A 21,535-nucleotide genomic window follows, 5' to 3' on the forward strand; every position below is an offset into this window, starting at 1 on the left:
AGAGACCCTTGAGAGTTCTCAGTGTGTGTTTACTCTGCGCCTTGTCACAAGAGCCTCGGAGGTTCTGTTTCTCAGCATGACTCACATTCACACGATATTCCTGTGGTCTAGGGTGGGAGAGGCTTTTTTTTGAGATTCTGCCTACTTCGATTTCACACACACACACACACGCGCGCACACACACACATGGTTTATCTTCAAAGTCTGCCTGTTGCCTTGTGGTGTGCCTTGTATGGCTTTGCACTTTTTAGATGCTTTTTGTTTATCACCAGACAAGACTGTAGACTGTTGCTTTGCCTGGATCTTCTTGTTTCTGTTGCCACAGACCTTTCTGTGGCAGCCGTGCTTGGTGATAAAAGTGTGCCTTTCGTGGGTTAAGCACTGATGTTCCTCTAGCTTCTCAAGGTACTGCCCCCAGTATAAAAAAAAAAAGTTCTCGCCTTTCGAAAGCCTTTATTTTTACATGTTCTTTTTGCCTCTCACGTTGCGTCTGCAACTGACCTGCAGGTTTTATTTTGTCCTTTTTGCAGACTGGACGTGTCTCCAGAGGGTCAGCCCACACCCCGCCCCCGCCTCCTTCCCCGCCCCGGCCCTGCTCTGTCTTTCTCTGCTCTCTCCTCCAGTTCTGATCAGACACCTGTCCCGTCTAAACCGGGGCATGATTCAGAGAGCCAGTCCCCTGAGTCTCCTTCTGTCTCCTCCTCTTTCTCATCCCCCATAGTAGCCCCCATCTCCACGTCCACTCCGATTGAAAACTGGCTGTCCACAGACACGGGCCAAGCCAGTTCTGAAGAACCACCTTCGCTTCTTAAAGCAGAGCTGCAAAAGGAGAGCTTAATACAAGTTCCAGATACTACTTCTTGGACCAAGGGCTCACTTCCCAAACAGCCCCCCGTTCCGGTGGGTAAAGGAATGGAAGATTCTCCCATGGGGAAGACCAGCCGGAATGACCCAGAACAGTCTTTCCTGACACTGCCTGATATGGGGCAAGAAGAAGAGCTTCTGGGGTTTCCCCCCCAAAAACGAGGTGACATCCCTTCATCTGAAGAGGCTGGAGAAGTAACATCTGCCCTTTCTCTTGGAAGAGGCAGGACTGAAAGCCTTACAGGGGAGCCTCTGATGGGGAAGGACACAGACTCGGAGGGTCCGTCTAGGTCACCTGTGGGGGACACCGCCGGAGATGGTGGGGTGAGTCCTGCAGTTAAAGAAGCAGCAGCCGCCCTTCCCCTGGGAGAGTTGGTCCCCTCACTCGACTCGGAGATGCAGAGATGGGAAGAGATGGGTCTGGATGCTAGCGAGGGTGGAGAGAAGATCCAGAAGTGGGTATCGTTTTCCGAGAAGCTCTTTATGGAAGAGGAGGTGGAGGAGGCCCCTGCGCTCATCCACAGGGACAGAGGGGACCCCCAGGGGCCAATTCGAGAAGGGGCTGTCCCTGGAAATATGTGGGATGCAGGAGAGTCACAGGAGAGGGAGCCTGGGCCCGCTTCCCTGGCGGGTCGCCCTCCCCTCCTATCCTCCCAGGGGGCTTTCTCAGAGGGCCCCACACGCTCGGCCAGCTCGGGGAGAGACAGTCCCCTCTTTAGGACTGAGAGAGACGACACTTGGATGGCTCGAAACCAGAGCAAAGCCAGTGACCATGAAGGTCTGCTGCCTGATCCCCCGTGCAGCCTCCAGTCAACCTGCGAGATGAAGCCCCCAGTTATGGCCCATCTGGACCTGACCCTGCCTTCCATCCCCGAAGTCGCATCGGATGATGAGAGAGTGGATCAGGATGAAGACAACAGGGGTCCAGCCAAGGTGGCGGCTCTGGGAGGAGGGGCTTCTTCCCCAAGCACCTTGCCCACTCGCCCTGAGATGGAGAAAGGCCCCAGCGGAGAGGCCAGCAGGTCAGCAGAGAGCCTGCAGGACCCCAGGTGGGCAGCGCCCAGGGCACCTGCCCCAGCTTCCCCAGAGCAGACTCCAGCCCCAGCAGTTCATGAGCCCCGTCTTGGCGAGAGCTCTCACTTGGATGAACAGCCGCGGGGCCCTGGTGATGGCGAGGAGGCAAAACCCGTGGGAAATGGGAGGCCAGGTCAGCCTCCTGCCACCCTGGCTCCCCCTGGGGCCAGCACCCCTTTTCCTGAGCCCTTTCCTGCCACACACCCTCCCCCCAGCTCTCCACACTCTGACACCCACCACACCAATACAGCAGAATCTCAAAAAAAAGCAACAGCAGAGGGCTCCGCAGGTAAAGTGGAAAATTCTGGCAAGAGGAAGCCGCTTCTTCAGGCCTGGGTCTCACCCTCAGAGACACAGCCGGTCTCAGCTCAGCCAAACGCTGGATCGGGGTCAGCCAAGCACAGGTGAGAGTCGGGGAGACCGTCCTCCTGAATGTTACCAGCACCCTCCCCTTTGCTTCTTGTCTGCAGCTGTTCTGATGGTCCATCCCCCCCGTTTCGCTGGAAGGGCTGTCCCCTGGGCTGGGGACAACACAAGATACCCCTGCGTTTGCAGCAGGAACTTTGTAGCAAGAACACAGTAGCAGTCATCTTCAAAGATAGATTAGGGCTCGTTCTGCATGGTCTGATTTGGAGCTCTCATCGCAGAGAAGCACCGTGACCACTCGTTTATTTTAGAGTCTCAGAAACCAGATGACATTGGGTGGGAGAGCCCAGCAGTGCTGAAATCTTGCTCTAACCACCGCCCAGTAGAAAGCAGGCATGTTTGTTATGAACTCTTTCTTCTTCCTTTGTTTCTTTGTTTTTTCCCAGTTTGAATGAGGTATAGAAAGTTGATAAGTTTAACGTGTATGATGTAATGATTTGATAAATGTACGTATTGTGAAACGATCACAAGTTCAGTTAACATCCACTGCCTCACAGAGTCACAGATTTTTTTTTCCTTGTAATGAGAACTTCTAAGACTCACTCTGAGCAACTTTGAAAAACTAATTCAGTATTTTAATCATAGCCATCGTGCTTTTACATTATATCCCAGAACTTACTTATAACTGGACGTTTGTACCTTTTGACCCACCTTCACCGATCCCTACGTCCCTGCCTCTGGCAACCACCACTGTTCTCCTGACGTTGAGAATAAGACCACGGGTCTTGTGAGAAGGTCAGGACACCCGGCTATAAGGCATGCCTTGGCTTGCGTGTGGCTGCTTGGTGCTGATGGCTCTCACTTCTGAAGGAATGGTGGCGTGTGAGGGACCGGAGATGCCAGTGCGGCATGTCCCTACGCCCCCCGGCCACCGCTCCTGCTGGCTGCCTCCAGGAGCTGGGCCGTCTCTGGGCTCTGCCGTTACAGACATGTCTAAAGCTTCTGTCCCCTTCTCTTTAGACCTCATCCTGTGAAGCCGATGAACACGACAGCCACCAAGGTTGCGAACTCCAGCTTGGGAACTGCCACCATCATCAGTGAGAACTTGATCAACGAAGCCATAATGAAGGTACGTCTTCTGCAGAAAGAGGTGTGTTAGTTAGGGATCGACAGAACACACTGTCAGACCCACCGTTACACACACCTCCTGGGGCAGCAGGTCATGCTGGGAGTGACTTAACCATATGCCTCTTGTCTCTGAATCATCTCTGGAAGCCCCTGCACTTTCCACTGGATGCTTACTTTTCCCCTTGTAGTTATTTGGCAGCAGCTGAATTTTTTTTGAGTCTCAAGCAACATGATTGACACCAGGACTTCTTTTTAACAAGAGGAAAGCATCACCACCACTACCACCCCCGGCCCATTCATATCAGATACGTTCATTTTCCCACGCGTTTTTTTCTCCTCTTGGCAAGAAAGTAAAATTCTTATATTGTAAACATTGCATAGATAGACTTTTTTGTAACTTTAAGAATGTTGCAAGGATAGTACAAAGAACTCCTGTGTGCTTCTCACCCCAATTCACCAACTGTTGACATTTCAACAGATTTGTTTTCTCACCTTCTCCCTCTCCATTCTCTTTGTATCTATGTACATATTTTTTTCTGAATTACTTGAGAGTAAGCTGCATACATCATGCTCCTTTTAAACCTAAATATGAAGTGTCTTATGTCTCCTTGTGGTTTGGTCAAGGCTGCGCATTCTTGGCAGGAATTAACCATAGAAATAATGTTCTCAGCGCGCCGTGTGAAGAGGCCCCTGACACCAGCCTGTCCCATTAGTGGGGTGTTAACTCTGATGCCTTGGTTCAGGCGGTGTCCGCTAGTTTCTTCAGGGCAAAGTTGCTATTTCTTCCCTCGACGATGAGTGAGAAGTGTGTGGGGAATTAATTTCAGCCCATGTAAATATCCTGCTCCTCATCAGCCTTTCTCCATTGCTGTCTGCTGGTGAATATGCTAGTTGCAAAATGGTGATTTTCCAGCTCCATCACCTGCATGTAAACACTCTGAGATTCCTTTTCACTTAGTATTAGATCGGAAACATGTCTGCATGTTGCTACTTAATTATTCTTAGAAATGGTTATGCCATCACCCACTCCCCAGTTGTTGTTAGCTTGTTCTCTGTTTTTCAATATGAATAACACTGTAGTCAACAATTGCTTGCATAGATCTTTTCCCTTCTTGTAGATTATTTCCTTAAGCTAGATTTCCAGGAAGAATATTGCTCAGTTAGAGGATTCCTTCTCTTTAAAAGGCTTGGATGATGAACATTAACAAAACCAACCCCCCAGGTGCTCTCTGCTGTGGCGTGTCTTCATCCTGCCCTTTCTGGTTCTAAAATCAGAGGGATTTAGAGTTGTGCCTTGTTGCACACCTCTGGTCTTTGACTCATTGTCACATGGATGGAGGAGAATGATTTACTGAGTAACTGGGGACCATTAACGAGCAAAGATGTGTTTCAAACACGCGGAGAGGAATTTCCTAACTGACCGCTGGGTACTGCAGTTGGTAGACATAAACTTTATTTCTGTTATAGTGCTGGGCATCTGAAAGTTTCATTCAATCAGATTTTACAGTTCCGTGGATTCTAGGATGTCACAGAGTTTTTGTGTTTTTAAAATGAAACTTTTCTCACGTCTCCTTCATTCCTACAAGCATTTTTTTTTTTCTTTTTTAATGGAGGGACTGAGGATTGAACCCAGGACCTTGTGCATGCTAAGCAGGCACTTTTATCACTGAGCTATTTCCCTCCCCAACTCCCTCCAAGCATTTTTTAACTGTTGGGTGGTGGTTAATGCCTCTGGCTCCGTTCCACCTTTGCCTCCAGGAGCTGGGGTGAAGGTTCACTAAAAGCCAGAGATCTGAGTTTCGGAGACCTGAGTTTCGGGTGGAGAGGCTGAGTCATGCTAACAAACTGTTGCTGAAAACAAGTTAGCGTCTTCTGGCAGCCTTGCCCTCTCTTCCCTTGTGGTGCCTACTGACAGGGCATCGTTGATCAGCATCATTCTCAAAATGATGATCAGCTGTAGCCAGAACTGTGTACCTACTATATTTTAGCCCAAGCTGAAAAATGGACTGTGACTGCATCAGCTCGGCTTGGCTGGCTTCTGTGGTTGTGTGGAACAGGCAGCTTTTGCCTTCCCGGGGTTAACGATATTTACCAGGAAACTGGGTAGAACAGCATGGAAAGGACAATACTGAAAACTGGAGTCACTCGGCAGCCTCCTCTGCCCTCTTCCTTTTACTGTGGAATGCAGCTTGGCTCCAAAGAGAAACAAACACCTAGCTTTCGGGAAGTGAGCAAGAAGGCCCTTGGTTCCCATTCTGTTTACTCTTCAGAGCTCATTTAACCAGGGGCTTATCTCCCAGCCCTGACCAAGACAGCAACTGGCCTTAAAACAAAGGCCACTGCTGCTTATTTTGCTCACAGTTTCCGTGCCCGCCTGCTGCCCCTCTGCCTGGCTGCAGCAAAGCGGGTGGTTGGTCCTGGACCATGGCTAGTAAATATTCTGAGTCAAAGTGCAAAGGTTTCTGGAGATCGCTATTGGCCGGCCATAGAATAGAGTCTTTGTACTAAGGCACAAACAGTGTTTATAAAAATAACTACCCTTTGGAATGTCGCGAAGTAAGAGAGAGGTTCGGAAAAGAAATTGCATAGCTGAAGTTATGAAAAGCTAGCTGAATCACTGCTATAATGGCTTTTTTTTTTTTTGGGGTTATTGTTTCAGGGCTGCCATCCTTTATAGATGATTAATAACTAGGAATGTATTATTTATTCAGGTGGCTTCAGCACTTCCATTTGAAAATAATACAGCCAACTAGATCTAAAAATCATCTGTCATATTATATGGGAGAAGTTGGATACAAATTTGAATATACGTCATTATTAGGACAACTATGGGGGAAAAATCCAGTGTGAAAATCCTGGAAGGAAATATGTGACAATGGGCCCTGTTGTTTCTTGATTTAATGGGTATTTTCTGTGCACCTCTTCCTCTCCACGGCCACTGCTCACTTTCTGTAATTGTTGGATTGCCTTTTAATTTTTTTAGTCGTCATCACAAAAATAGGAACTACCAATGATTTCAAAGTCCTACATACTTTCCTCTTTAGATTACAGAATCCAAATTGAATAGCTGTTTGACAGTTTGTAGGAAGTTCCTTAAGTGTACAAGCCTTTTCAATTCTGTGCATTTGCCTTAAGAGGATATTTAGGGATATGACCAAAAGTTTATGTTCATGCATTTAAATAAATATGTTATTATGTAATTATGAAAATTGAAACCAACCTAAATATCCAGCAACAGAGAGACGGTTAAAATATAATGGAATTTTGCACGTCCATTTAAAAGGCAATTTTTCTAAAATTGAATAGTGGGAAAATGCTCACAAAATAATAATTTTAAAAAAGCTATAAAACTTGATTCTGTATGATGGTAAAGTTATAAAAAATATCCTAAAGAAACTCAGGAAAAATAAGAAAGAGACCCAAATGTTAGGTGTTGGAGTTATGGGTAATAATATTTTCCGTCTTCTGGATTTGAGATTTTTCTATGATGAGTAATTACTCCTTTTATAATTAAAAACAAAATCCTGTTACTTGGAGGGGAAGATTAATTTTAGTTCATCTCCAGTGTCTAGCTCAGATGCCACTCCATCTTTGGGGGTTGTCCCAAGCACCTGGGTAGCCGTGGTCTCTTGGTTGTCCAGCACCGGGGGCATGTCATCCCTCTCTGGACCCCAACCCCTGGAACCTCAGGTGAAGCCCCAGGTGTGGCGGGCACTGTGGGGACCTGGCCTCGCCTCTCGAGGACCACCTGCCTGCCCTCCCTCCAGGTGACAACTGCTTCTTCCCATCTCCCAAACTCTCCTGCAGACCATCTTATGTAATCAACATTTCTGAATAAATAAAATCTTTTGATAACAGGTATAATCTGAAAACCCCTGAGGACAAATTCTTGACTATTGTTTATGGAGCTTTTTTTCTTGATAGGCTATGCAAACAGGCAGCTTTAAAAAATAATTGTGATAAAATAAACAACACGAAATGTACCCTCTTAGCCATCTTTAAGTGTCCATTTCAGCCGTGTTAAGTACATTCTTATTGTTGTTCAACCAGTCTCCAGAGTGCTTTCCCAGACATGCAACTTTTTGGTTGAAGACTGGGAAATCACCAGTAGAATCATGGAGGTCTAGAAGGGGGACCCCATGAATGTCTGCCTTCAGCAAGTCTAAAGGAATAAAAGGCCCTTTACAGAAAACTTCATCAGCCAACAACCTGTTTTCCACCCAGATCAAAAACGAATTCCCAGGAGACTTAGTCACTAAGAAACCTCTTTCATATTTCTTTCAGATGTTTGACTTTGCTGACTTTATCACTTTCCTCCCTGCTTCTCCCCTCTCCAAAGAAATACAAGCCCTCGGACCCTGCCTTTGCTTACGCACAGCTGACCCACGATGAGCTGATCCAGCTGGTCCTCAGGCAGAAAGAAACAATCAGCAAAAAGGAGTCTCAGGTTCGCCAGCTGGAAGACTACATCGACAACCTGCTGGTCCGGGTCATGGAGGAGACCCCCAACATCCTACGGGTCCCCTCGCAGGTCGGCAAAAAAGCAGGAAAGATGTGAGTCGTCAGCCTCCGGCACCGAGACATTTTTGTGAGTCTGTTTCTGCCCGCTCCCGAGGCCGAGGACTCGGCGTGCCTGAGAGCTTGCGCCCAGGCTCCGAATCCCCCGTCTCCCTTGCCTGTTATCTGGCAAGAGTCCATCCTGCCTGGGGAAGTCAGGTTAATGATTACAATGAATCTTTTATTGTACATTCCCAGGGTTTTCTTTTCAAATGCCACTGTGCCTTTAGCCATGTTGTAAATATTTTATGCCCTGACCAGAGACGTCACAAGACCTGATCCTGGTCCAGAGGGTTCAGATGGCACTGGGGTATTAATGTATTTTAACGTTGGGATTTTCCTTGTTTGATGTTGAGATTTTTAAAGTACGTCTCCCCCAGTCATTAAAGCTTGAGGGGAGATGCCAAGGACCATGCGATTGGGGCTGTGTTACACAGAACTTTCTCGGCTTTTGAGTAGCTCAGGCGTGGCTTTTTGGCTGCAGATGTGAAATTTTGCCACCAGGTAAACCTGCCTGGTTTCTTAGACATGGTCTTTTTGTTTTGACTGGAGCAGAGGCGTTTAGGGAGCGCCTCTGATGTGCCTTTTAAATTTGGAACAAGCTGCCTTTTGCAAACATCAGCTGCCACTACTCTGTAGCCTTAAAACCCATTCTCTGTCAATCCAGAGGGCCTGTCTGTGGAGGTACAGAAGGGAGACCAGGGGAGTTAGAGTCTCTTTGCAGCTGGGGAAGGCGCTCAGAGTCCCTCTTTTTGCAATAGCAGGGTCCCTGCTGGCCGGGGTGGCCAGGCCAGTGCCTTGATAAGGGACCGGGTGACCCAAGCAGTTACTAAAGTGGTTCCACCTGATTTCAGCAGGACCCCTGTGGCCCTTCCCTCCCGGTGCCTTCACTGGAATCCCTGGTTTCCTTAGCAGCTCTTCCCAGCATTTCCCTGCCTTGTTATAAAATCGTGAAAAGCAAGAAGATACTTATTTTCAGACCGCTATATTTTGAAAACTAGATTAGCACATATATATATATATATACATTATATATATTTAATTAGGACACTTGCCCTTCTTAACTAATAGCATCTGTGCAGACTCTTCAGGTAATCTCACTGTTAGTAACCTGATACTGATTAGTAACCTGAAAATACCATGTTTCTGCATTACTCATTTTTTCCCTCCCAGTTTTGACAGAATCTCATCAACTCTCAACATCCCCCATGGGGGACAGGTATCACTGGCCAAGGGGGCGGGCAGGGCTGAGATAACAGCAGTAATTCAACTGGGACTCTCTTCCGTGTTCGTTCTTGTTATACTGAAGTTAAGAAGCAAGATTATTGGCAGCGGAATCCCTTTTCAGGGTCCCATTGGCTGCCACGTGAGTTAGTATCAGAGCACTTTAATCTGAAGGATGATACTGAACTTGATTTACCTGATTAGCTTTTAAGTAGCTTTTAATATAGCTGTTTTATTTAATACTCTCCTCCAGTCCTGGGGACCACTGTAAACTTCTCAGATGACTTGTTTTTTTTTGTAGTGCTATGAAATTTATTTACATCTCTATAAAGAAAGCCGTGTATTCTCTTGAATTCTGAAAATGTATGTGTATATATCTGCTCTGCAATGTGTTTTTTACTTGATGTAAATGTATTTTGACTGTGATAACCCAAGGGCACTGGGGGGGGGGGGCAGGTGTGCTGAGTGGTTTCTCCTGGGAAGAGCTGGTGTGAAGGCCCAAGTTCTTCCCAAGAGGTGGTGGCTGTGGAGAGATGTGCTGCTAGGACCTCGGGTGTGGGACTCAGTCCAGGTTTGAGAGGGACATCCAGGTGGAGGCAAACTTCTCTGCTCTGAGATACCACTTGAGAACTGGAGAATGAAGGACAATTTACTTCGAGGGTGTTTGGTTTCTACCACTGCTGGAAAAAAAAATTCAACATGTAGCATTCTGACACCTCTCAGAGCGGGTCACCTGGAGGCCACTGGCTAACAGCTGTCCTTGAGAACTCTACTGTGAGGGAGAACTCACCTGGGAAAGCTGGAGCCTGCTCGGAGCCGGTAGCACAGGCTGGGGGGTTGGAGGGCTGGAGCTCCTGCAGCTGGCACGGGGCTGAGGGCTTACACCCATCTGTCTGCACAGAGAGAGCCCAGATTTGCCTCTAGCTGCTGTTAGTGCTCATGGAACTGACGGGCCCTGGGAGCGGGCCATGCTCTGGAGAAGCAGGAGCAGCTTGCTCTCGGCCTTGCCTGGCTGCCCTCCGGGAAGAGCAGTCAGAACTTCAGGGACATATCTGATGAAATACCGAACACCTTGCAGCGAACTTCAGTTAGAGGCCAGCTTGCTGAAAACATGTCAATCCTTTGCCCGGTTGTTTTCATATCATCTTAGTCCTTGGACTTTGGCAGATGTCCCGCCCACCCCTTTTATTTCCTGAATGTCAGCCTTCTTGGGTAGCAGAATGGAGGCGCACGGAAGTCTGCCATTTGCCATACAGACAGGTGAACAGTCATGACCCCGGGTGGAGGGGTGTGTGCATGGTGAATGGGATACGTGTGTGGGTTCCAGCTTTGCTAACAGTGGGGGCTCAGAAGGGCACAGAGGGAGGAGGAGCCATGACACTCAGCCACAGGCTGGATTGAAGACCAAAGGCAATTTAATGTTAAATGATACAGATCTTCCTTCCCTGGGCGCCTTCTCCCCATCAGCCTTTTTTCCTTTTTTAGAACTACTCAGCAATGATCCCTCAAGGCTGTGAAAGGTCTGTTGCCTTAGGTGGAGCGCTTAACCTGCTAGTATTCATATCAACCTCAATCCTGTGGTTGCGCCTGTCTATTATGTGAGCTACTAACTTGACCTCTTCCTCCTTCTGATTGAAAGCCCACCCAGCATTTTTGGATTATAGAATTATTATTTCCTGCTTTGTTACTTGGGGAATTTTGAATTTCTTTGGTTTTGTCTTTAAGAAGTAACCTAAAATTTCCTACAACACTAAATAAAATGGTACTACCTTTCAGAAGTTTGTGTCTGTAGTTTCATAATGGGTGCACTAAAAATTTCCTGTCTTCCTGGAAAACCTCTCGCTGGGAGACCAGTGTTTGTCCCCTCACGAGGGTCTCTCGCCTGGATTCCTGCTGCTGCCACCTTGCCTGGCACCCAGGAGTCCTGGTGCCCCTTCTCCTGTAGAGGATGGGACACCTCTGATTCCTTCACCCTGAAACTCCCGTATTTTGGAGGGACCATGGCATTTACCCAAAGAACATTATCTGAATTTCCTGTCCCTAGTGCTAAAAGCTGCCACCTTTGCCTTGGCAGCGGTCACCTTCAGCTGAGCATATGAACAAGGCCACTTCCTTGATTCCCTCCCCTCCATGCCACCACCCACCTCCCCAGCCCTGCCCCACTGATCTCCCAGAGGGTGAAGTCTTCACTTCTGGAGCATGATGTGAATTCACACTGGGTTCAGGACTGCCCAGATCAGTACCTTTAAAAATTGTATTACGATTTTTTTTAATTAACTAAAACAAATTAGGTCAAACAACAAACAAAAACCCTCCCAGCCTTCCGGGTTTGATTCAAACAAAAAGCCTTCTGGAAGGAGAGACTCTAAGAGAAAGTTCACATAAATGACCCCCAGTGTTCCCTCCCAAGGTTCATTTCCCTTGTTTTTGGAGGGGTACCCTGCGCACCTCCCCATGGAAAATGTCACTCACAGGGGACAGTTACCTGTCTTTAACCACGGCCGAAGCGTCAGCAGCATGTGCTCTTCTAGCCCTTGGGCCCCATCTCTAAGTGGACAGGGCTGGGCTTCTGTTGTGGGCTGGCATCACCTTTTGGGCTCTGCCCTCTTCCCCTCCCGGGAAGACAGAAGCAAACGTTTCACATTCAAGTTCAAAACTGGCTTAGCTGAGCTGTGTGAGGCCAGCTATCCCAAAGCCACCAAATCTCCTGAAGGAGAATGCCCTCACTTCACCATTCGATGTTTGACTAGTTTACACAGACGCCTGTATCCTGAGCCCTGGAAATAGTCACCACGGTGATGCCGAGAGAAAGCTGCTTCTGTCCTTGCGTGTCAATTGCCCACTTCAGGCTGAACCTGGACCACAAAAAGAAGGCCCATTTATTGAGTTTCTGCTTTTTGCTAAGCACTGCTGAGTACTATTTCTATTCTCATCAAGACAGAGAATAGTTCCGTCATGCAGATGATGCCACCTCCAGAGGCATCAGAACTTGAGTTTGCTTGGGGTCCCACTGCAGGTTGTTAAGAAAGGATTTGCACTCCTTACCTCTCCCACCTGGAGTTCTAGAGCAGCTGTCAGCAAGCTATGGCTTCTCTCTTGTTATGAAGACCTCAAGCCGAGGATGCACTTCCCCTTTTCTTTTTTTTTTTTAAATGTGGGCTGAATAAGTCTAGACTTGGAATGGCCAGAATGATGACAACAGTCAACACCACCACACTGAATAGTGGAGATTTTTACATGTGTTAACAATTAAAAAAACCAAAATGGTGGGGAGGACATAGCTCAGTGGTAGAGTGTGTGCTTAGCATGCATGAGGCCCTGGGTTCAATCCCCAGTACCTTCATCAAAAAAACCCTAAAAATATGCATTTAATTATCTCCCCCTGCAAAAAACTTTTTTTTAAAGAAAAAAAATCAAAATAATAATATTTCATGACACACAGATGACATGAAATTCAAATTTTAGTGTCCACCAAATTTATTGGAATACAGCCATGCTCTTTTAAGTAAGTGTCTACAGCTATTTCCATGTTGCAAGCGCTGACTTGAGTGATGGAGACAAAGACCTTATCATCCACCAAGCCTACATATTTGCCACCTGGCCCTTTACAGAAAAGGTTCGCCAGCCCCTGGTTTAGGATCATCTTGGGGGCCAAGGAGATCACGTTCTGAGTGACCTGGAATCCCGGAGGGTTGGAGCAGGCAGGGAAAGTGGAGCCCACGTGGCCCAATGCCCCGTCAAGACACAGCCGGATGAGCCACAGCTCCCTGGGGAGGGAAGTGCCAGGTGAGGTGACTGCTCATGCTCCAGGCCTGTGCAGCTCGGGGCCTGCGACCACCCTCTCAGAGTTCCCAGATGCCTTTGTTCGTAGGAGTCAAGAAATTGAACACAGTGACTGACCCTCAGTCCAGAGGAGGGAAAGTCTGTCGGGGTCACAGAATAAACAACTCAAAAGGGGAAAGTGAAAGAGGGAAGGCTTTTGCCACCAGGGTTTAGGAAGTCCTGGCCACGTCCTGTCCCGAGGCCGTGTCACCGGAAGTACTGGAAAAGAAACAGTGTCCACCAAAGAGGTGAGGAGACCGGGAGGAAATCCAGTCAGAAAGTCTCCAAGGCCCAGTGTGAACAGGATACTGTCCTCTGGGCTCAGAGTGAAACTGGGTTAAAGTCATTTGAGCCTGAAGGAGCCCAGGGGTGAGGCCCTGACAGCAGCCCAACTTCCCCTGGTTACCTTCTCCAGATTAGAAATGATCCTACCTCAGGAATTTGGTGTCTCTGCTGCTTCTGACAGTCCCACCAGGTGCTCATGGGAGCTGAACAGGTACAGGAGGTGCTCCGGGGACACAGGGATGACAAAGCCAGATCATCCCCACAGAGACTTGTAACAAAGGGGAAGTCGGACAGACAAACAACTAATCAGAATACACTCATCTAGCCGAGGGCTTCTTTCAGGCCACACCCACAGTGCCCTCCTCCTCTGTCTCCTCTCTAGAAAGAACTCTGGCCTTATGATCCGGATTTCACATCTGGACCGTAGCAGATGCCAGCAGCTTTCTGCTCTAATCCAGCCCAGCCCGGGCACTCAGCATTCCAACAGCCTGCGTGCCAGGTACCATGTGGACTCCGGGGATACAGACGAGAAACACAGTTCCAGTTTCACAGGCTGGGGGAGGGGAGGGGACAGGGTTGCAAGAAGTGTCTGTTAAACAGATAATCACTGTCGTTGAATGATGGCAACCTTAGTAGAGTTCATAGCAGCAGGAAAGGCACTAAGGATGATGCATCTGTTCCGATTTCCTGAAGGAAGGCAAATAAATTTCCTAAATAAATACATTTCTTCCTGAGAACATGAACCCCAGACTTGGCATGTCTTAGTAGAGTGCGCCATCTTCTGGCCTGGGTCCTGCCCACCTCCCAGCCTGTTTATGTCTGAGGGCAAGGCTGTCTTACTTCATCACATAGTTACATAGTTGTGGCTGGAAAAGAGAATTCCTTCTGTCTACCCCTAGGATTAGAGGATCATAAAGCCGCTTTTCCATTTTGCTATGTGTGTGTTGGGAAAAGCAGAATTTCCAGGCTCAGGTATGGGTAGATAACTCTGTAACAAAATCCCACTTTAAAAAAATAGTTAGTTTCCAGATCTGCACAAAATTGGGGATGAGAGGAGTCTGATGCTGTTCCATATGAAAACATAAAGAACTATGCCCAATGCTAATTATGCTGCTTCTAAGGACATCTTTCCCCTTCCCTGTGCGGATGTCCACCGCACTGTCTAAAACAAGTGGATGTCCCCGAGAGCTGTGTGCACACACGTGAGCATGCAAGTGTGTATCAGTGTTGATCTGCTGGACAACCAGAAATAAATCTTCAGCCATACCTCACACCGGCAGGGAAGCCTAGAGGAGAGGGGACTTGGAATGCCAAAGCCCACCCACGGCCATCGTGCTGAAGCCCTCGCGTGGTATAGGTCTGGAAGGAGCAACTCGTATGTCAGGGAATGGACTGTTGGGGATTACTGCATCCCTTGGTTTGGGGAGGGGTGGATCCTCCAGTCTGATCAAAGCCTGTGGTCGTGAATGGGACTTCTCTAAAAAGGAGGGTAGTCCTCACATTCTGAGAATACAGTCTCTTGGGGGAAGGGATGGTATCCTTAGATGTGGCTATCAAAGAGAGAGACTGAATGTGGAAAAGAAGGGACTGACACCTTTTGAAGGTTTTTTTTTTTTTTTGGTTTATTTGGTTTTTAATGCTTTCCACTTGACCTGTGAGGAGAGCCTGATGAAAGTTCCCATTTCACAAAAAAAATTTTCCTTTATACTATAATAACATTAAGTTCTTCAACCTTTCAGTAAAGTCCATTAACTGTTCCATGTGATGCTTGTGTGTAAAAAGAAACAAATAGAAGTTTAGCTGCTTTGTGTTCACTGGCCAACTAACACCTGGAATCCTGTCCACTCACTGAGGCCCAAGATGCAGAGAGTTCTGTTGTGCAGTAGGGAGGGAGGGGAGACTTTGAAATAGCTGTGAGAAGAGGTGAGGGACTTGTGACCCAGAGGGGCTGCATGGACAATTCTTGTAAGGCACAGCATATCCTTCTCAATTTATACTGGAGGAAAGTGACACCTGCAGCAGAGAAGGCTGGTGCTTGGATTATAGGCAAAATGCAATCATTTTTTGTCAGAGATGCTCTTGTTCTGTACCATGGTCCGGGGAACTCACAGTCTCTTAAGGCATAGAGAGTCCTCTGTACCTGATGGCTAACTGTAGCTCTTTCAAAAGAAGCTATAGCTCTGTCTGATCAGAATGCTTTATGTTTGAAGCTCAAATCCTGTTTGAGAACTCACTGGGTACATGGTCATTGTGTTGCCTTGTCTCTTCAGACTAATAAGCGTGATTTTTATTTTGAAAAAATTTCAGCTCCAGGGCACATAATTTATTGGTCTTCTAAGGAAGGCAGCTGTAACCTGTATTTAATTCCTCAAGGGAGTATCTCTATTTGTTAAGGGGTTGACAAGACACTCTTGTCCCTGAATTCAGTCTGCATGGGAGCTGTCCAGTCGTTTTCTGTTCTCAGTGGGAAGTCCTGATCTCACCCTCTACCCCAACTCCCAAAGCAAGGTTGAAATTGAGCCCACAACAGCTTCTAAAATCTGATAATTTCAAGGCCCTCCTGATATTCTCCATTATCAGCCTGAGAAACAGAAATTCTCCACATACCTTCAGCACTTGCTATGATGACTCCCATCTATTTTCTTGGAGTCAGAAGGGACTGACCTCTGGTTGTCTTTGTCATTTAACTCAACTTTCTTTCTTTTTTTTTTTTCCAGACAGAACCGATTCTAAAACTTTCAAGTGTTAAAATCTTTATTCTTAATGAGTGCTATTAGGATTTATTTATGAAAAAACACACTCTCTTTAGTGACTTTTAATTTGTGTTCAAACATGACATACAAAAATCTCTAATTTGTAAGCTTGGTTTCTCATTGTAAAAAAAAACATTGCTAGGGCACATTTTTGCTCAAGCTTCTTTGAACTATACCATGCTAGGAACTTTGAAGCTAGGATCTTCTAGCATCTTAAAGCTCAATGTTTCAAAAACATTCAAATCTGCTTGAATCTTCAGTTTGTCAAAGGCCTGACTGCCGTATAGTCTTTCTCACCAACTCCTTTAGACATTCCTTGCCTCGCCTCTGAAAGCATTTGAGGTTGCCACTCTGGATTTTAACTCAACATCCTTGTTCTCCCGAAACCCCCCACCCCCCATTTTATCTTATAATGCTCTCATTCTACAGCGGAGAAAAATGGAGTGCAAAGACAGCAAACAATTTGCTCGAGGGGAAGCTGCTGTGTAAAGAACACAATTTCCTGCTCTCTCACTACGCTATTCTCCCTTTTAGACACAAATTTTGTACTATGGCAAAAGTAAACATTCGTTACGAAAGAGAAGCGGAGAATCTGCGATTCTCTTAGCGCTTTCGAAAGGAGAGACGTTTGTGAACGGCCATAATTTCTTCTCCGTTATGCGAGTACACGTAGGTGGTAACCGCACCCACATGCAACCCTTTGTCTGGCCCACTTGGAACTAATTACAGGTTGCGTCCTGAAGACGCAGTCCAGGCCAGGAACCTCATCGCTTAGCTCACGTTTCTACCCGAGTCCGAAGGAGAACGGGACCGGAAGTGGCGCGCCGCCGCAGGCGCGGAGGGAACTACCTATGGTAATGCCGTCGCCCTGACCGGAAGAGAAAGGTGCAGAGCTTAGAAAGCTCCCCTCCTACTTCCTGTTTCTGCACTGTGGCTGTTGTTGACTTGAGAGGCGGTTGCCTCGAAGCTTCCTCGGCTCTGGACGGGTTGTGAGATGCCAGGCGGAGGCCGCTGCCCCGACTGCGGCTCCACTGAGCTCGTGGAAGACTCGCACTATTCGCAGAGCCAGCTGGTGTGCTCCGAATGCGGCTGCGTGGTCACCGAGGGAGTCCTTACGACCACCTTCAGTGACGAAGGCAACCTCCGAGGTACCTGTGCCGGCTTTTCCAGGGCCTTGGGTACAGCCTGGGGCGGTGGAGGGATTGACGTTAGATTCTGCTTATCTCCTGTCCTCTGGTTGTCATGTACACACTTAAATATGGGAGAAAACGGTCGAAAGTGAACGAGTGAGCTACAGAAAGTCAGGAACTGCCGTTCACGTGTTTCCCTAGCACCGTATCTGGTATATGTAGTAGGTATTAATAAACTTAGAATAAGTAAAGCAAAGAGAGAAACAAAGTTCCACTCAATTTACTTAATCTGGACATGATGGGAGGACTGTGGGTCAGTTCCTTGTGAATACAGGAAATACTATTACTCTGAAGTAATTTTGAACACTGATTGGCAAAAGCATCGTTTTTTCTTTGCTTTCCAAGTCCCTGACCAACGCAGCCCTCAAAATCTGCAGGCAGGAAAATTGCCTGTATTGGATGTACAGGAGGGACAAGTAGAAATTTAGAACATTTGGAACTGCTTTCCTGAGTCCTGATCTTCCTCAGTCTCTAGTACTGCTTGTGGTCATAGACATCTTTACACTTTAAGGTGTAAGGATGGGCACCTTTTGTGAGACAGGGAGCAGATTACCTGATGATTTGGGTTCTGCTCCTCGGGTTTTGTGTGGCAGGAGGGCAGGGATTTGGTGAATAAAATCTAAACAAGCTATTTTTTGTCCACTATATTACAGAAGTAACCTATTCCCGAAGCACAGGGGAAAACGAACAAGTTAGTCGCAGCCAGCAACGAGGTAAGAATCAACCTTTTCTGATACAGTGGCTTTAAAGAAAGTCCTCCTGATGGTCCAGCCCATCTGCTTGCCTTTCCTGTTTTCAGCATTACCGTGTGATGCAGCATAGAAGAGAATGGTAATTAGAAATAAAGGATGGAGATGTTTCTAAGAGAGGTAGCAAATCAGTAGAAGGTTTAGATTTTCTTGAGGATATGTGTGAAATTGACTCAAAGAGCCCAGATCAAACTTTGGCTTGGCCCGGCCCCAAATCAAACCAGCCTCCAAAAGATGGGCGCTGAAATGTGACTTCTTTGCACAGATGTCTTTATGCCTTTAGAATGACCTCACCAAGTGTCACTTTTATTGTAGAAAGGCCCATTATTTGTGCATCTGCTATCTGAGGCAAGTTTAGCAGAAATTGCTGGGAGCTGCATGGTGGCTCCTTTCAGCTCTCTCTGTGTAGTATCATGTCACCTGCAAACAGTGACAGTTTCACTTTTTCCTTTTTAATTTAGATTCCTTTTATTTCTTTTTGTTGTCTGAATGCTGTGGCTAAGACTTCCAAAACTATGTTGAATAAAAACGGGCAGAGTGGGCATCCTTGTCTTGTTCCTGATCTCAAAGAAAATGCTTTCAGCTTTTCACCATGTTAGCTGTGAGTTTGTCATATATGGCCTTTTATTGTGTTGAAGTATGTTCCCTCTGTGCCCACTTTCTGGAGAGTTTTTATTTTAAATGGATGTTAAGTTTTATAAAAAGGTTTTTCTGCATCAACTGAGACGATCATATGGCTTTTCTTCTTCAGTCTGTTAATATGGTGTGTCACATTGATTGATGGATGGATATTGAAAACTCCTTGTATCTCTGGGATAAATCCCACTTGGTCATGGTGTATGATCCTTTTAATGTACTTTTGGGACCCCTCACACTCCTGCTGCGGGTTTTCTTAGGTCTCCGCCGAGTGAGAGACCTCTGTCGAGTTCTGCAGCTGCCACCAACATTTGAAGACACAGCAGTTGCCTACTACCAACAGGCCTACCGGCACTCTGGCATCCGAGCTGCCAGGCTGCAGAAGAAGGAGGTGTTGGTGGGGTGCTGTGTCTTAATTACCTGCCGGCAGCGTAACTGGCCCCTGACCATGGGAACCATCTGCACCCTGCTCTATGCAGATTTGGATGTATTTTCTGGCACCTACATGCAGATAGTGAAACTCCTGGGACTGGATGTGCCGTCTCTGTGCTTGGTAGACCTGGTGAAGACCTACTGTAGCAGGTACCTGCCTAGTGGGAGACACTGGGATGGGATGGGTTTAGACCTGAATCCTTTTACCTCTGACCATCTCCTTTGGACCAAAGCTCATCTACAAGGGTGCGGGAGAAAAATCTCTTCTCCTTCTCCGGTGCCTAGTACTAACCAGATTAATCCCATTTTACATTTCCTGAATGCTAGAATTTTCAAATCCCTTTGCTCTCACAGGAACCTAATGATGTAGGAATGTAGGTATTGGCCTTGGCACAGGGCTCCTGCGTTCCACCTGTCATATTGTACACGGCCTACTTGGCTGAATACAACCCTGTCTCAGAAGGATCATCTGCAGTTAGTGTTGAAGGGATGCTAAGAAATGACAGAGCTGGAGTTAGAAGTGTTTTTTTTTGTTTGTTTGTTTGTTTTTTTTTTTTTGTAAGTAGCTGTGTTCTTTTCTTTTTGCCTGACAAATATTTGGAAGAGCAGTTCCCCATAGGTATTGAGACCAGACCCTCAGTTTGCTTATTTCAGCTTCACACTGTTTCAAGCCCTGCCATCTGTGCCAGCCAAGTATGTGGAAGACAAAGGCTATTGGTGTCAAATAGTCTGGGGTTTGAAGCTTGGTTACTTTCTAGCTGGGTGACTAGGGGCAAGTTTTTCAACTATAAATGCACAGAATGGAGTGTGGAGTAGATGAGAGGAGAACGTTTGTAAAGCATTCAGAACAATGGCTGATGGGGGGTGGCAGTCAACAAATGTTAGCTCCCTTCTGCATCCTCCTGCCCTTCCCCTCTCCATCAGGAAACTCACCCTATCTTCCCTTGGTACCGGGATAAACTTGTGCCCAGCAAGCTTGAGTGTTCCCAGGAGAATAGACTAGCTTGCCCATCTTCCTCACCTTGGAAGAGCAGTTCCCCATAGGTATTGAGACCAGACCCTCATTTTGCTTATTGCAGCTTCAAACTGTTTCAAGCCTCCCCATCTGTGCCAGCCAAGTACGTGGAAGACAAAGAGAAGATGCTGTCTCGAACGCTGCAGTTGGTGGAGCTGGCGGATGAGACGTGGCTGGTGACCGGGCGGCATCCCTTGCCTGTCATCACCGCCGCTACTTTCCTGGCTTGGCAGTCGCTGCAGCCTTCAGATCGGCTGACGTGTTCCCTTGCCCGGTTTTGTAAATTGGCGAACGTGGACCTGCCCTACCCTGCTTCCTCCCGCCTGCAGGAGCTGCTGGCCGTGCTGCTGCGGATGGCGGAGCAGCTGGCCTGGTTGCAGGTTCTGAAGCTTGACAAACGGTCTGTGGTGAAGCACATTGGTGACCTTCTCCAGCATCGCCACACATTGGTCCGGAAGGCTTTTCGAGATGGAACGGCAGGGACAGACATTGGGGAGAAGGAGCTACAGGGCCGGGGCCAGGGGCAGGGACAGGGAACAGAGGCGGTGGAGGGTAGCTCCTTAGATTTGCCTGAGGGGAAGCGGCCAGCAAGCCCTGCTCTCCTCCTCCCACCCTGCATGTTGAAGCCCCCAAAGCGGATCTGTCCCACCCCGCCTGTGTCCACAGTCACCGGAGATGAGAACATTTCTGATAGTGAAATCGAACAGTATTTGCGTACCCCTCAGGAAGTCAGGGACTTCCAGAGAGCCCAAGCTGCTAGGCAGGCTGCCACGAGTGTTCCTAACCCTCCCTGATGCACATCCGGGGTGATGGGCGCATCACCCTTCTGATAGCAGCCTGATAACAGGCCCAACATGTCTAGAGAAATCAGTGTATACAAGTCCTTAAATATTGCTGTTCTTGTTTAAAGGACCCCAGAGAGGCTCTGCAGTTACTGGGAGCCCAGGTGCTGGAGTAGAAGTCAGAAGGAAGGCAGGGACGCTGGGTCAGAGAGAGTCCCATCCCCTGGTCCCAGAAAGTGGGTTGTCTGTGTTCCTATTCTGTGGGCTGGCTTTCCTCTGGGACTGTTAGGAGACTGTCAGGCGCTCTCCTACTCCTGGTTCGAATTGGATACACTACTGCAGGGCTGATGGGGCCGAGCAGTTGGCATTCTCAACGTGTCAGCCCTCAGAGGACAAGAACTGGGCAGCCCTCTGCCCTGCGTCCATCAGAGGCTTTGGTGAGTTCATGTGTGTGGTGTCAAGAGATCCTCTCCCACATAATGAAAGGGCCGTGGGTGGAGTAAGGTCATGGCTCAAAGGGCTTTGCAAAATTTTAATATATTAAAACAAGAGGCATCTGCTAGAAAACATTCTATTGTATAAAACCCGAGCTTTTAAAAACATGTTTTCTTTGGCACTTTTCCTCCCTCCCTCCCTCCCCTCTCCCCAGCGTATTGCA

The 21,535-nt window shown here is 47.5% G+C and overlaps 2 protein-coding genes and 1 long non-coding RNA gene across 5 annotated transcripts in view; 2 read left to right on the forward strand and 1 right to left on the reverse strand.

Moving 5' to 3' along the window:
* The window catches only part of RAB11FIP1 (RAB11 family interacting protein 1), a 27,471-nt gene extending 16,480 nt beyond the window's left edge, over window positions 1-10,991 (forward strand). The window contains exons 4-6 of one of the 3 annotated variants that reach the window (XM_031440112.2): window positions 531-2,342; window positions 3,325-3,433; window positions 7,772-10,991. In XM_031440112.2, the coding sequence (XP_031295972.2) occupies window positions 531-2,342; window positions 3,325-3,433; window positions 7,772-7,990 (2,140 nt within the window). In that variant the 3' untranslated portion in view covers window positions 7,991-10,991. Of the gene's footprint in view, window positions 1-530; window positions 2,343-3,324; window positions 3,434-7,716 lie in introns of all 3 variants that reach the window. The other 2 variants (XM_064477464.1, XM_064477465.1) reach the window with 2 other exon arrangements.
* LOC135318899 (uncharacterized) overlaps window positions 1-13,629 on the reverse strand; it is a 16,490-nt gene extending 2,861 nt beyond the window's left edge. The window contains exon 1 of the long non-coding RNA XR_010377324.1: window positions 13,468-13,629. This is a non-coding gene — a long non-coding RNA (uncharacterized LOC135318899). The remainder of the gene's footprint in view (window positions 1-13,467) is intronic.
* Window positions 13,630-16,975: 3,346 nt separating this feature from the next.
* On the forward strand, window positions 16,976-21,446 carry BRF2 (BRF2 RNA polymerase III transcription initiation factor subunit). The gene is made up of 4 exons (XM_010981127.3): window positions 16,976-17,221; window positions 17,917-17,976; window positions 18,909-19,230; window positions 20,160-21,446. Exons 1-4 carry the CDS (start codon window positions 17,068-17,070, stop codon window positions 20,887-20,889), a joined length of 1,266 nt encoding a protein of 421 aa, XP_010979429.2. The 5' UTR covers window positions 16,976-17,067; the 3' UTR covers window positions 20,890-21,446.
* The last annotated feature ends 89 nt before the right edge of the window (window positions 21,447-21,535 follow it).

The sequence above is a fragment of the Camelus dromedarius genome, chromosome 22 (genome assembly GCF_036321535.1).
Source record: "Camelus dromedarius isolate mCamDro1 chromosome 22, mCamDro1.pat, whole genome shotgun sequence".
Lineage (NCBI taxonomy): Eukaryota > Metazoa > Chordata > Mammalia > Artiodactyla > Camelidae > Camelus > Camelus dromedarius.

Excerpts from the sequence above, each read along its gene's own strand:
- BRF2 (XM_010981127.3), top strand. The coding sequence starts at position 17,068 with ATGCCAGGCGGAGGCCGCTGCCCCGACTGCGGCTCCACTGAGCTCGTG. Across the intron at positions 17,222-17,916 it reads TGACGAAGGCAACCTCCGAG|AAGTAACCTATTCCCGAAGC; the intron begins GTACCTGTGCCG and ends ACTATATTACAG. Across the intron at positions 17,977-18,908 it reads TAGTCGCAGCCAGCAACGAG|GTCTCCGCCGAGTGAGAGAC; the intron begins GTAAGAATCAAC and ends GGGTTTTCTTAG.